Here is a 12088-nt window from a genome sequence, read left to right as displayed (position 1 = left end):
TCATCATTCCGTCAATTGCCATAACTACTGCAGCAGCAATACGACAGAATCTCGAAGCCAGATCAACAGACAGTCACCCGACGATAACAGACATGCCCGAGATACGCAATATCGTGTTCCTTGGGACCAGTTATGCCGGCCTAGGGGCGGCACATTACTTCCTCAAGCACATTCACCCAACGCTCCCCAAGGACGAGAAGGTGACATACAGAGTCGTGCTGGTCGACCCATCCACAAAGTTTTATCTTCGACACGCATCGCCTCGAGCATTGGCAAGTGAAGCACTCATGCCGAACAAGCACATCTTCCTACCAACCGAGAATGGTTTCAAGCAATACGGCGACACTGTGACGTTTGTCCAGGGAAAGGCTGTCTCATGGGACACAGAGTCGCGAGGCGTCACCATCCGAAAAGCCAATGGTAAAGAGGAAGTCTTGCTCTATCATGCTCTGATCCTGGCAACTGGCACCAAGACACCGAGCCCCCTCTACTCTCTGCAGGGCACGCCCCACACCGACATCGAGGCTGCTCTTGCTGAGATCCGTGGCAACCTTGCGACTGCGAAGCACATTGTCATCGCAGGTGGTGGTCCAGCGGGTGTCGAATCAGCGGGCGAACTTGGAGAGCTCCTCAACGGCAGAGCTGGATGGTTCGCTTCAAGACCATCCCATCCACAGGCGCAAATCACACTCTACACCAACTCCGACAAACTTCTACCAGTTCTCAGACCCAGCATCGGCAAACAAGCTGAGGTCTTCCTAAAACAAGTCGGCGTCGACGTGCAGTACAACACAAAGATCTCATCGAGCCAGCCTCTTTCGAACGGTCAAACCAGCGTCATGCTCCACAACGGCGAAGAAGTCGTTACGGACATCTACATCCCAGCAATGGGCCTCTCTCCAATGACTGAATACGTACCCAAGCACCTTCTCGATCCCCAAGGCTACGTCAAGACCAACGATCAAACTCTTCGCGTCAATGCCGCTGGCCCAAGAGTCTACGCTGTTGGTGACGTTGGCACTTACTCTCGCAACAGTATCATCGATATCATGGACAGTATACCAGTTCTCGAGACGAATCTCAAGCGTGATCTGCTCGCTGCACATGTGGATTACAACGCGAAACCATCGGGTCCAGATAGACTGTTCAAAGCAGGACCGGCGGAGACACAGATTGTACCTGTGGGCAGATCCAAGGGCGTGGGTGCCTTGTTTGGATGGAGACTACCGAGTTGGTTCGTGTGGTTGCTGAAATCGAGGAACTTCATGGTCACGGAGGCGGGTGTGCATGATAGGCTGATGGGGAACGATTGGGCGAAGGAGAAGGCTTGGAACGGAAAATGAGGCTTGAGGTTGTGTGTGAGTGAGTGAAGGATAATTTTTGTTGGCGTTGGCGTGTGTATAGCTTATACCCGTAATTGCATTGACTTCACAAGATCCTGCCCGGTGGTACTCCGAACATATCCGGGATGTGTTGAATGTCGTAAAGGTCATGCAGCTACTAGTGTATGATTATCAGCTAGTCTAGCCCTGCTATATCTCCTTCGATACTCAAAAGCAAAAGAACATGTGTCAAATCTTGGTGTCGAATGTATCAAATGTGAAAGCAGCCACTTTGAGCTGCTGTGAAGTCGTATTGTGTCAAATAACATGTCGAGTCATCTCGACTCGGCCCGAGGATCAGGAAGCACTGACGTTTCTGCGAGCGAGCCTGGTAGTTGCGGTCAATATCAACCAACGACCATCGGGTGAACCACTGTCAGAGCGGCATCTTCCCCCGAGGCGCCCTCAGCAATCGAGTCGGCCTTGTAGTCGTCCTCATCAAACTGGTGTTTCTTCTCCTCAAGGTCCATCGACTCCACAATGCTTCCCTTCCGCAGTACGTCCGAAGGGTCGACGTACGCCTCACCATACTTCAGCTGCAACTTCTCCTCGCGCTTCGCAGTCTTATCGGCCTTCTGCTGCTTGCGCACCAGCTTCTTCTCAGCTCGTGTCTGTTTGTGGACGCGAATGGTTTCCCGCTGCGCGTACGTTAGCGTGTTCCCACAGGTGCATGTGACTACGTCGGCTCACCCATTTTGCAGTCTTCGCCTTCTTTCTGGCATGCTTCTTGGTACTGCCTACGTTGAAGCTGGAGAAGATGTTGGTGAGAGACTTCATGTCTTTCATCGTGACGGCTAAAGGTTTGATCTCCATGGTCGTGCTGAGGTCGGGGGTCCGTGGGCAGAAGTTGATGACGCTTGGACGACAATTGCACGTCTTGGTGGCTTCCTGTGGGATGTGGGTACTGCCCACCACATAGGCCATCATGCTGGCTCCTGGATCTGCACCATGTCAGCTGGTCGGCCGTGGGTCAGGTGGTTTGCATCGCGTACCCATTGCGTGTAGTGGATGCTTCGGATGTATGGTGGTGGAAGGTAGTTACGGACGGTGGTGGTCTGCTTGAGCCGTGTAGCGTAGATGTGGTGGAAAGTATTGTCTGACAGAAGATCAATGGAGCGGCTCAAATAGGCAGGGCAGTGAGAAGCACATGTGCCTTCGGTGTTGCTATTGTGGAGCAGCCCTTAGGCAACGACTTGCGCGTGACTGCGCGTGACTGCACAGGCAGTGAAGCCAGATGGTGGTCAATGAAGAAGCCGGTCGCCTGAGATACAGTCTTGACACGCTGGTATGTCCAAACGTTGGTAGAGCAGTACACGGACCGTTGAAGCATTCGCTTCGGCTGGTCACATCCTTGCTGGACCAGAACCGACTTGAGGTATGGCCATTTAGCGGCAAGTGCTCTGTAGTTTCAGTACACGGAGAAGAGTATCATACGTACAGCGAGCGCTATGCTTCCGAGCGGGCAGAGTCATAAGTTATATTTACAGGCCCTGACGGACTCACTGCGATGCTTTTCCCTTTCCACAGCATTACGACCTCAGACCCAGGAGAAAGCTACCCTTGCCGCCACCATTGCCACCTTCACTACCTCCACCCGGTAGATACGTCACGTTCGGGTTGTTCGATAGCATCTGTGCAACATCCTTCTGTGTTTCGATTCTTCGGATCTGGATGAGACCATCACCACTCTTAGCGACAGCCTTGGAGATGACTTCTGCGGCCTCTGATTCTCCCTCTGCACGGATAACGCTTGCTTGTCTCTCCTGTTCGGCCTTCTCAACGATGAAGCGTGCTCGCTCTGCGTCTTGCTGTGCAATCTGCTTGTCCTCAACAGCCTTGGTGAACTCGCGGCCGAATGTCATGTGTGTGATGCTAACGTCCTCCAGGGCAATGTTGAACTCGTTCGCTCGCTTCAGGAGGTCGGCGCGGATGCGGTTAGAGACGGCCTCGCGCTGTGTGATGAGTTCGGCGGCATCGAATTGTGCCACGATGGCTTTCAAGACTTCGTTTCCGATGGAAGGTAGTACACGCTCATCGTAGTCTTGTCCGAGATTCTTGCCATTTGGTCAGCTCTAATGCCATACGTGCATTGCGACCACCGCTGTCTTACCTGGTAGATCTTGGGAAGTTGTTGCACTTCAGGTCGGTGCAGCACACGCAGTGTCAAGCTAACCATCTGGAGGTCCTTGCTGCCAGTGGTTGTGCTGATGTTCCTGGGCTTGGTTCGTACGTCGAATGTGACGGCCTTCTGCAGCCATGGGACCAGGAAGTGTGTGCCTTCGTTGACGACCTGGTCAGACACTCCTCGTAGTCGATCGAAGATGACCGCTCGAGTGCCACCCTTCACATCGTAGATGGACGCGGAGGCCAGCGAGAAGGCAGCCGCGGTCGGAATCGCCCATCGGTATATGTTGTTGAGCGCGTTTGCCATTTTGCGTCTTGCTGGAGGTTTGGATGGCGGGAGCTTGTTCGATGTTTCGTGCTCGTCAACGGTGTTGCTGGAGCTCTAGATCGTGAAGTTGCAGGCGTGTCGGACCAGTCTCGGCCGCTGCCGAATTGCTGACCTTCACAACGCCTGAAGCGACTTCCGCTGCCAGCATCACACCACGAACTTCACCCTCTACTCACTTGGCTTCACGCTGCCATCGCGCTCCATCCCGACACGCACACATCACTCGCCTCTCATACGACACGATGCGCGCATCACAAATCCTCCGCGGCGGCGGCGGCGAGAAGAGACCAGGACAGTGAGTGGACTCTGCCACGCCTTCTGGACGGACCGCAGCGGTTCAGTGAAGTGTGAAGGTGCATCAAGCGCAGATGCTGACCACATCAATGCAGATACTTGGGCCCATGGGGTGCTCTAGGTACGTTTGCGATCCCGGAATGACGGTCTCGAGACTGTAGTCCTACGACCGCTCCACGATCACCACGACTCAGGGAATGATGATGAAAGAGACGGGACTATGTGACAAGGTGACTGACAAGGATACTACAGGCTCCATGCCACAAAAGGGAATCGTACACTACGGCCTTGCGCAGAACCGACAGAACCCACTTGCAGGCACTGCTTCCGCCGCCGTTTTCAACACCTTCCGCCGCACCCGTGGCCAGATTTTGTATTGGGCAGTGCCCCTTCTCATCGGATACCAGACCATGCAGTGGGCGATAGAGAGGTGAGCGGGATCCATATATCATGATTTCGATGGCTTTGGCGAATGCCGTTCACGACAACAGGACGCGGAGATTCGAGATCAGGGCTAACGACCACACAGGAACGAGTATTTGAACTCAAAGGCTGGTCGCGCAGAGTTCGGCGACGAGGTTTAAAGACAGCAATGACACGCATTTGATACCATTAGCCTCCTTTGTAGATATTGCCGCGGCATAGAAGAAGCTGTACAACAAGTCTCGGACGCACTCCCTCCTGTCCATCAGGCCCATGTCAGACGATATCCGAAAACGGTTCTTCGCAGAAGCTCGTCCTGGAACAATGATCAGCAACTTGCACACTGTCGAGCTAAGGTAACACACCCCAGGATCTTCGTCGAACATGACTTTGTCCATCACATGCTCCAGTATCTTCTCAACCACGAAGCCTCCCTCCTTGGCCAGTGCGAAGAATGCCAGATCTTTCTCCAGCAACCAAGGCCGATATGGCGTGAAGAATACTAACGCTAGTGCATCGGGGGCCTTCTTCAGCGTCCGCTGTATGCTTTGTAAGAGCTTGGTGTGTTCAGAGTGGTTGAAAAGCAGATCTGCCAGTATCAGAAGATCAAAGCCGCCCTCCTGCACCATCTCAGGCACGAGATTCTGCAGCTCGGCTGTGTCTGCGCCCCAGAGATAGCCAGCAGCACGCACTTTTGACGCCTTAGGCAACGAGGCACATCCTTCGACGTTGAGACGAAGGTTCTCAATGAGTTCAGCATCGGGATAGTCTGTCACGACCACTGCCTTGGCGCCATTGATACCACATATAAGGCTGGGGAGACCAGCGCCAGCTCCCAACTCAAGCACAGTCTTGTTCTGAACGACTTCTGATTTGTGCTCTTCCAGGTAGTTGGCAATAGTGCGGCCTGCTTGCCATAGTAGATGTCCCTGTGTGCTACTCATCAGCGATCCTGCCGACGACTATACTGCGTGCACCTAGATGATCGCGCCTCATGTGTCCAGATCTTGCCCACAACAGACATGAAAGTATGTTTCGATATAGCTAAACCTACCCAGAGAGGATTTTGGCCGACTAAGCGCAACGTGAGTGTATCACCATTCAGCGTCTCATGCTGTACCTGTGTAGGCGGCTTTTCCTTTTGATAGAAGTCATCTGGCTCCTGGAAGAGGTCGAATGCCTCCTCACTATTAGACTCTGCCATCAAGGTCTTGATGCGAATTTGCTGGCCACGCCTGCCACGCCTGTCAGGTCACCTCAAGCCGTGCCTTGAGCTCAGGTCAAACCCGCGAAAGAGTCTGGCGAGACTGTAGCGACCGTGTACAGTGTGTTGTGAACGCTTGGATGCGCACGCGCGATAGCATGCACGCACCATGTGTGCCAAAGAACGAGAGGCCAGCATTTTCTGAGGGATGACTACAGTCCTGGGCATAGTTTTTACAACCCCTGTTCTTCCACCTTTCCTCATTAGGAAGGATGTATCCACTGCTTGGCGTAGCTCACCACCTGGTGTGTCCTCCATTGTTGGCTATTACTGCCTCGCAGCGTTCTCGCATACTCTTGCATATACGTTGTATGTCCCCAGGTGTGAGCTTGGCCCATTCAATCTTGATAGCAGCTATTACCTCATCTCTTGTTGTAGGAAAATGAGCACCTACCCTATGCTTAAGAAGGGCCCATAGATTCTCAATAGGGTTGAGATCTGGTGAATTGGCTGGCCATTCCATAAGGTGTAGGCCCTTCTCCTTAAATAGACTCACCGTTGCCTTCGCCTTGTGGATTGAGGCGTTGTCTTGCATAACAATGCAGTCCTGCGAGCCTGTTGACACTCGCTGCTTCTTAATTGCCGTGTGGATAAGAGGGACAATCTGACTGCGATACACCTCACCGTCGACAGAGCCCTTCTCGAATATATGGACTTCTATAGGTCCATCTGCAGAGATACAGCCCCATATCATACAGGCTGAGAACTTGCGGAAGCGTGCTGTAAGACAGTGTTCGTGATAAGCCTCATCTGCCCTGCGTGTCACATAGACCTGTCCGAATATTCCACACCTGAATGAAGCTTCATCTGTCCAAAGGACCTGAGCCCACTGTTCCACTGTCCATTTAATATGAGCCCTTGCCCATCGAAGCCGTGCCTCCTTATGTTTCTCAGTCAACAACAGCTTGCGTGTTGCGACATATCGTGAGAAGCCCTCCTTCTCAAACGCAGCTCTTACTGTCCGGACGTCGCTGAAGATGCCCTCTATCGCGGCAATCTGTTCGTATCGCAGGCGGCGGCTGTTGGCATCAGTGGTGGCTCGATGGACAAGTCGCTGACGCTTGGAGGTGTTGATTACAGGTAGTGGGCCTCTCTTCTTCGGTGTGGAAGGTGGCACTCTTTCAAGCCGTGAGATTACTGAAGAGACAGAGCCTTTGTTAGTGTGAAGGGCGTCTGCAATCTGCTGCAGCGGCCAGTGGGCGTGTTTGTGAAGAGACCACATCTCGCCCTTCTCGAATTCGGTAAAGACGCGTCCCTTCGGCATGGTGGCGATAGATAGCGCGTGTGTGAGTGTGTGGATAATGAGATTGAAGGTAGCAACACCTTCTGAGATGGACATGGATAGCCGGAAGGGTTTAGCGTAAATACAGGGGTTGTAAAAGCTATGCCCAGGACTGTAAGTCTTGCTTCCAAATGCCGGATGCCGAGTCACACTTGACTGGATTCGTTCTCTCTCCGTCGACGCCTCGGACTCCCTTGCTTGCACTTGAACTCTGCCATCCCACGGGCTGTCCGGCTGCCAGCCTGCCGCACACTGAACGCTCCCGCTCGTTTCTGCCGGTCTGGGTCATGCAACACACGCGATATTTATGCCTTTGCGCCTCGCAGCATTCGAGGACTTGCCACAAGTCCTTTGTTGAGGCGGAAGCCCTCATTGAAGAGAGGAACGCTTAGCTAAAACTTGCTCAGTCGGTCGCAGCACGAGGAGGGGATACGGATCCCTACCGCCCGCCAGACGAGTTGCACGGTGCACCTCCAAGGTTAGTCTAATAAGGCCTTTTCTTTCTTCGTCGGCCCAGCACCCTGCCGTGCCTGCATGCTGCTATCCTCGGCACGTGCAATGTCAGAATACTTGCGAAGTCACTGAGACGCTCAATGAGTGGCGGAGACCCCTGGGCATGAAGCTCTTGTGCATTGTGCATCTATGGCCGACGACCGAGGAATTCTACGCTCACGCCTCAGCAGCTCTAGCAGGTCCGCTGACCAGCGCCACCACTCACAGTTGAGGTCTGCTCAACCCGAGCCAGTCTGGAGACATGGACCAAGAGAAGCCCTTCAAGACTATCGAGGTGATCGACTCTCGGACGAATCAAGTATGCAAAGTGGCGTGTATGTCATGTATCCGTGGCCATCGTACAACCTCATGTGGCATCCCGATCTGTCGTGCCAAAGTATTCTGGACCGTGAAACGACCGGGACGGCCCTCCAATTCTTGTACCTGTCGATATGGTGCAACGGGTGGGTGTAAATGCGTAGTGGCGAGATCAGCATGTCCACACAAGTCCAAGAAGGGCGAGAAGCGGTCGGGCGAATGTCGATGTGACGAGCAGGGACGATATTGCTGTCTACTCGAGCCGCATCATTGGGACCAACTACTGTCACTTCAGAAACCGACCGTGGACTTCTCGCAAACGAAGGAACAATTGGACGCCAATCAGGCTGGATCTACCAATGGCTCCGTACCTCAAACACCAGCATACTCTATGGTCGGTAGTCCACCTTCGTCGGCGCATAGCATTCCCAGCACGCCGGCACCTCCGCAACATGTGCACATCATGCCAAATACTTACAACAACAACAACAACCCTTTCCACGCTACCACGCCGACGACGACCTTGAAAACTCGCTTCGGCATGATGGGCATAGGAGTACCCATGGACAGCTCCCGCGACGTGGGCATAGATGTTCTGACGTGGCAAGGACAACCGCCGGTGGCGCCGCGGGAGTACAATGCGCAGCCGGTCTATAATGAACCACCACCAGAGAGAGAATCCTGCTGCCAGGCAGGAGAGCCTGTCGTTCACAGTGCACGTTCGCCACCGCCCGAGCTCGATGGGACATATACACATCAACACAACCTGCACGAGATGTCACTGGGTGCGAACTTCAATGCAGTGCCTACGATTGTTGCTCTATCACAAGTGACCTCACCGCCCCTACCGGCATTCGATTACAATCACTTTGAGAACGACTACTTTAGATATCAGTTCCCCTCGGCGATCTGTCAGAATTGTGGTCTGAATGGTTGTACTTGCCGGAATTGTCCACCTGTATTCCAAAACTTCAACAACACGAGCTGGGCTCAGTGCTGTGGGCGCAAGCACGCCCGAGATCCGCAACCCTCACCAGTACCTTCAAAAGTGGCACGGACAGAGAACTACTCCGTTGACCCGGCCATCCACTCGCAGCCTGAATTGGTTCAAGCTTATCAATCCGATGTGTTCCCCCAACAGGATACATTTCCCCTCAACGGCAATCACTTCATAAACGAGTACAATGAAATGGAGCTACCTCCGCCGGGGCTGCCACCAGAACTGGACCCCTTTACTCTTCAGGAAGGGCCCAATGGTCTGAATCACGATTTTCACATACCGGAGCTGGAGTTCAACGACTTTCTAAATTCAGAATTCAATACCACTCACGACACTACGACTCAGGCTGGCACTACTGCCGTGGATAGCGATGCGTGCAGGACAGAGAATGGCGACGGTGATGGCGATGCAGCTGAAAGTCGGACTGGCGGCTGTTGTAGTAGCGAGTCCTAACGTCAATATGATCATTCAACGTGGGAGATGACAGCCAGCCGGACTGCGCTGCTACCGATCTTGCCACCATGCTGACTAGAACAAAATGGAAGTAGCAAGGCAGGCGATGGGCGCCGCAGTGGAGCGCTTCTTGCCCTCGACTCCGGGGTTGGCCAAGACCGACCATACTCCACTCTACATTACCTCCTAGACGATAGAATTGGGAGCCGATTTTGCAATTCGAATAGAGACGCTCCAAGAAGCTGTCTCAACATGACCAGCTCACGATGAAACGGCATAATGCGAGCACTCGGAAAGGAAAGGAAGAAGTGTAAATAGACCACCATTCCGACATTAAGTTGTTGTTAGAGAGAAGCATACACGCTTTCCGCTTCCTTTTCCTGCGATCAAAATTACAAGGCTCGATCTGATCCAACCCTTTGGTGATGAAACTGCCGCCCCTATGCAGTACGGAGAATAGCAGTAGTGATGATCTTCTCTTTTCGCGGTCCTTTCAACTTACACACAAAATATCTCTCCTTCATCCGAAAAGACGTGCTGTACAAGTTTGTGTTTCTCTGGACGATTGGCGAATGCTGCTGCTGGCTTGAAGTGAGAAATGTCTCAATCGCGTCTGTGCTGTGATCAAGCCTAGTTGTTGTTTCTGTTTTGCAGGCCAAAGTATAGACCCAGAACCAGAGCAAGGATGATGACAATCGCAAGACAGATGAAGAAACACCACCACTTGAGCTTCCGTGCGTTCCGTGCGGACTTGATGCCTTTGTCGAGCTGGACGTTGCCGGCTTCAGTATCGTTCTTGACGTTCTCGGTGTGCTGCTCGGTTTGCTGGATAGGCTCGTCCTGGAGCACGACAGCAGTTGCCAGGTCTTCCATGAGCTGTTGCAGCTCCATCATTGTGCGCTCGATCTTCTGGATATCATTGTGTCGTGCACGCACTGCACCGAGCACTGAGTTGGCTGTCGCGGATCGATTGGTCTTGAGCTGTGGTGGTCGTTAGAACTTTAGTACACTATACCGCTGCACCTTGAGTACTCACCGCGGTTTGGAACACGCCCTCGTTGCCCCAATCTGCGTTCGCTGCCTCCTGCACTTCGCTATCGGTGGCCTCCGGGTTGACAATCATGTACTGACGCGCAATCTGCTCCCGGTATCGTCGCTCATAGTTTGCCTCTTCTTGCCGATACTCCTGCAACTGCTTGGTGAAGCTGGTCTTGAGCTGTCCAACTTGCGTGTTCTTCACCTGGTTGTCTCTACTTCTCGCCGCATCGGTCTCCAAGAACTTGATCTGATCTTTTATTGAGGTGTTCAGGACTTGCGTCTGCGTAATCATGGATTCCAACTGGCCGGACGAGCCGCTGTCGGGCGAGGACAGGGTGCGCTGATGCGCCGAGGCGATTTGGCCGACATGAGTTGTGAGTGTACGAATGTCGGCTTTGACGGCTTCGACGCGCGAGAGGAAGTCGGAGTTGGACAGCACTGTTGGACCCGATGCGATATACTGCACATTCTGGCCGGGCTGGATTGGGTCGCCGGGTATCGCTGGCGCAGGCGCTTGGCTGTAGCTCGATTCCTGCGTGTATGTGGAGTCCTGGTGTGTCGCTCGGCTGGGCGCGGAGAGTCCGCCTTGCTATGTGATGGTTAGGAAGAGCTCCGTGTAGCATGCGCGTATACACGTCGGTCTGGTCTTACTGGTCGCGCATCGTAGGCGTCGTTCGAGTACGGGTTGCTCGATCCGTAGCCACCGGCGCCGGCGCCGCCCTGCTGTTCGTAGGGATTGCCTCCATAGCCGCTGTACTGGTTGTATTGCGACATGCTGGACTGCTGGCAGGTGGAGAAATGCGGTGGGCGCGCGAGGGGTGAGTAGCTGGTGGCTGAATTGCAGGTCGCAGAGTGCAGCCGCTCGGGTGAGGTCAGAGAACGGTTGCGGCGGAGGCTGGTGCAGCAGCGCGCTTACATACATGTACTTTTAGGACTTGATGTGATGAAGATGATGATCAAGCCGCCTGCTGACCGGGTGTATCCAGCACCGACTGTCCATGTGAGCCACGCCGTGTGCTACAATGCGTATGATGATTTGCGCTATCGAGTGTTGCAGTCCTGCCTCTTCAATGACTGCAATTCAATGTTCGCCGTCAAATTCGGGAAATTGCATCCCCAGGTAGAATAACTCTAGCTCTCATTTCTTCTTCGACGTGCTCCATCACCTCTGCTGCTATATTCTTTGACACAAGCCAACATCTCACTCTCTCCGTCAAGGCACTTCTGCACCAATGTACACTCAGCACCGCGGAGCTATGCTATGTCAAACGATCCACCTTTGTCCGCTAGACTCTAGTACCATGGGCATTGGCTCCACACCTCCACTTGCGTTCATGCTGAGTCCCTGCGAGAGGCCCACACACATGGACGGCATCTTGATGGAACACCATTATTGACACACTCCTATCGCTGGATCTGTCTCCCATGCGCCTGAAGCCATCAGCCAGCTATGTCGACTTCCATAGCTGGTTACGCCCCACATCAGGCTGGAATGAAAGGTTGCAGCAATGGCATCAGTCAACGGTTTCTTGCAGAGTGGATTAATTGCCGATATCGAAGCTGTGATGGCGATTGTACAGCATGCTCTATTTGTGATCCTATTCCTCCGGCTGATGCACCATGCCTTCTCATCGGACTTGCACTGTCTCTGCCTGAGCAGCCGTACAGAACAACCACCCCTTCACAACTT

At 53.4% G+C, this 12088-nt stretch overlaps 7 protein-coding genes across 7 annotated transcripts; 3 read left to right on the top strand and 4 right to left on the bottom strand.

Annotated features, from left to right (window-relative positions):
• Nucleotides 1–92: 92 nt before the first annotated feature.
• Nucleotides 93–1343, top strand: CLAFUR5_01775 (Oxidoreductase phnG; the record flags this gene model as incomplete). Its single annotated transcript, XM_047900923.1, has 1 exon — nt 93–1343. One exon carries the CDS (start codon nt 93–95, stop codon nt 1341–1343), a length of 1251 nt encoding a protein of 416 aa, XP_047756607.1.
• A 386-nt stretch (nt 1344–1729) lies between these two features.
• CLAFUR5_01774 (uncharacterized protein) lies at nt 1730–2378 on the bottom strand (the record flags this gene model as incomplete). Its single annotated transcript, XM_047900922.1, has 3 exons — nt 1730–2020; nt 2073–2323; nt 2375–2378. The coding sequence occupies 3 exons, from the start codon at nt 2376–2378 to the stop codon at nt 1730–1732; spliced, it is 546 nt and encodes a 181-aa protein (XP_047756608.1).
• A 533-nt stretch (nt 2379–2911) lies between these two features.
• CLAFUR5_01773 (Prohibitin-1) lies at nt 2912–3813 on the bottom strand (the record flags this gene model as incomplete). The annotated part of the gene is made up of 2 exons (XM_047900921.1): nt 2912–3436; nt 3493–3813. 2 exons carry the CDS (start codon nt 3811–3813, stop codon nt 2912–2914), a joined length of 846 nt encoding a protein of 281 aa, XP_047756609.1.
• Nucleotides 3814–4076: 263 nt separating this feature from the next.
• Nucleotides 4077–4712, top strand: CLAFUR5_01772 (Cytochrome b-c1 complex subunit 8; the record flags this gene model as incomplete). Its single annotated transcript, XM_047900920.1, has 4 exons — nt 4077–4129; nt 4224–4249; nt 4381–4558; nt 4658–4712. 4 exons carry the CDS (start codon nt 4077–4079, stop codon nt 4710–4712), a joined length of 312 nt encoding a protein of 103 aa, XP_047756610.1.
• A 104-nt stretch (nt 4713–4816) lies between these two features.
• CLAFUR5_01771 (Lysine N-methyltransferase) lies at nt 4817–5755 on the bottom strand (the record flags this gene model as incomplete). Its single annotated transcript, XM_047900919.1, has 3 exons — nt 4817–4867; nt 4917–5480; nt 5606–5755. The coding sequence occupies 3 exons, from the start codon at nt 5753–5755 to the stop codon at nt 4817–4819; spliced, it is 765 nt and encodes a 254-aa protein (XP_047756611.1).
• A 2096-nt stretch (nt 5756–7851) lies between these two features.
• Nucleotides 7852–9360, top strand: CLAFUR5_01770 (uncharacterized protein; the record flags this gene model as incomplete). The annotated part of the gene is made up of 1 exon (XM_047900918.1): nt 7852–9360. One exon carries the CDS (start codon nt 7852–7854, stop codon nt 9358–9360), a length of 1509 nt encoding a protein of 502 aa, XP_047756612.1.
• A 630-nt stretch (nt 9361–9990) lies between these two features.
• CLAFUR5_01769 (uncharacterized protein) lies at nt 9991–11172 on the bottom strand (the record flags this gene model as incomplete). The annotated part of the gene is made up of 3 exons (XM_047900917.1): nt 9991–10341; nt 10397–10987; nt 11050–11172. The coding sequence occupies 3 exons, from the start codon at nt 11170–11172 to the stop codon at nt 9991–9993; spliced, it is 1065 nt and encodes a 354-aa protein (XP_047755519.1).
• Between the last annotated feature and the right edge of the window lie 916 nt (nt 11173–12088).

Source organism: Fulvia fulva, chromosome 1, assembly GCF_020509005.1.
Source record: "Fulvia fulva chromosome 1, complete sequence".
Classification (NCBI taxonomy): Eukaryota; Fungi; Ascomycota; class Dothideomycetes; order Mycosphaerellales; family Mycosphaerellaceae; genus Fulvia; species Fulvia fulva.
Note: the sequence above shows the minus strand (reverse complement) of the source record. Positions and strands in the feature narration are given on the sequence as shown.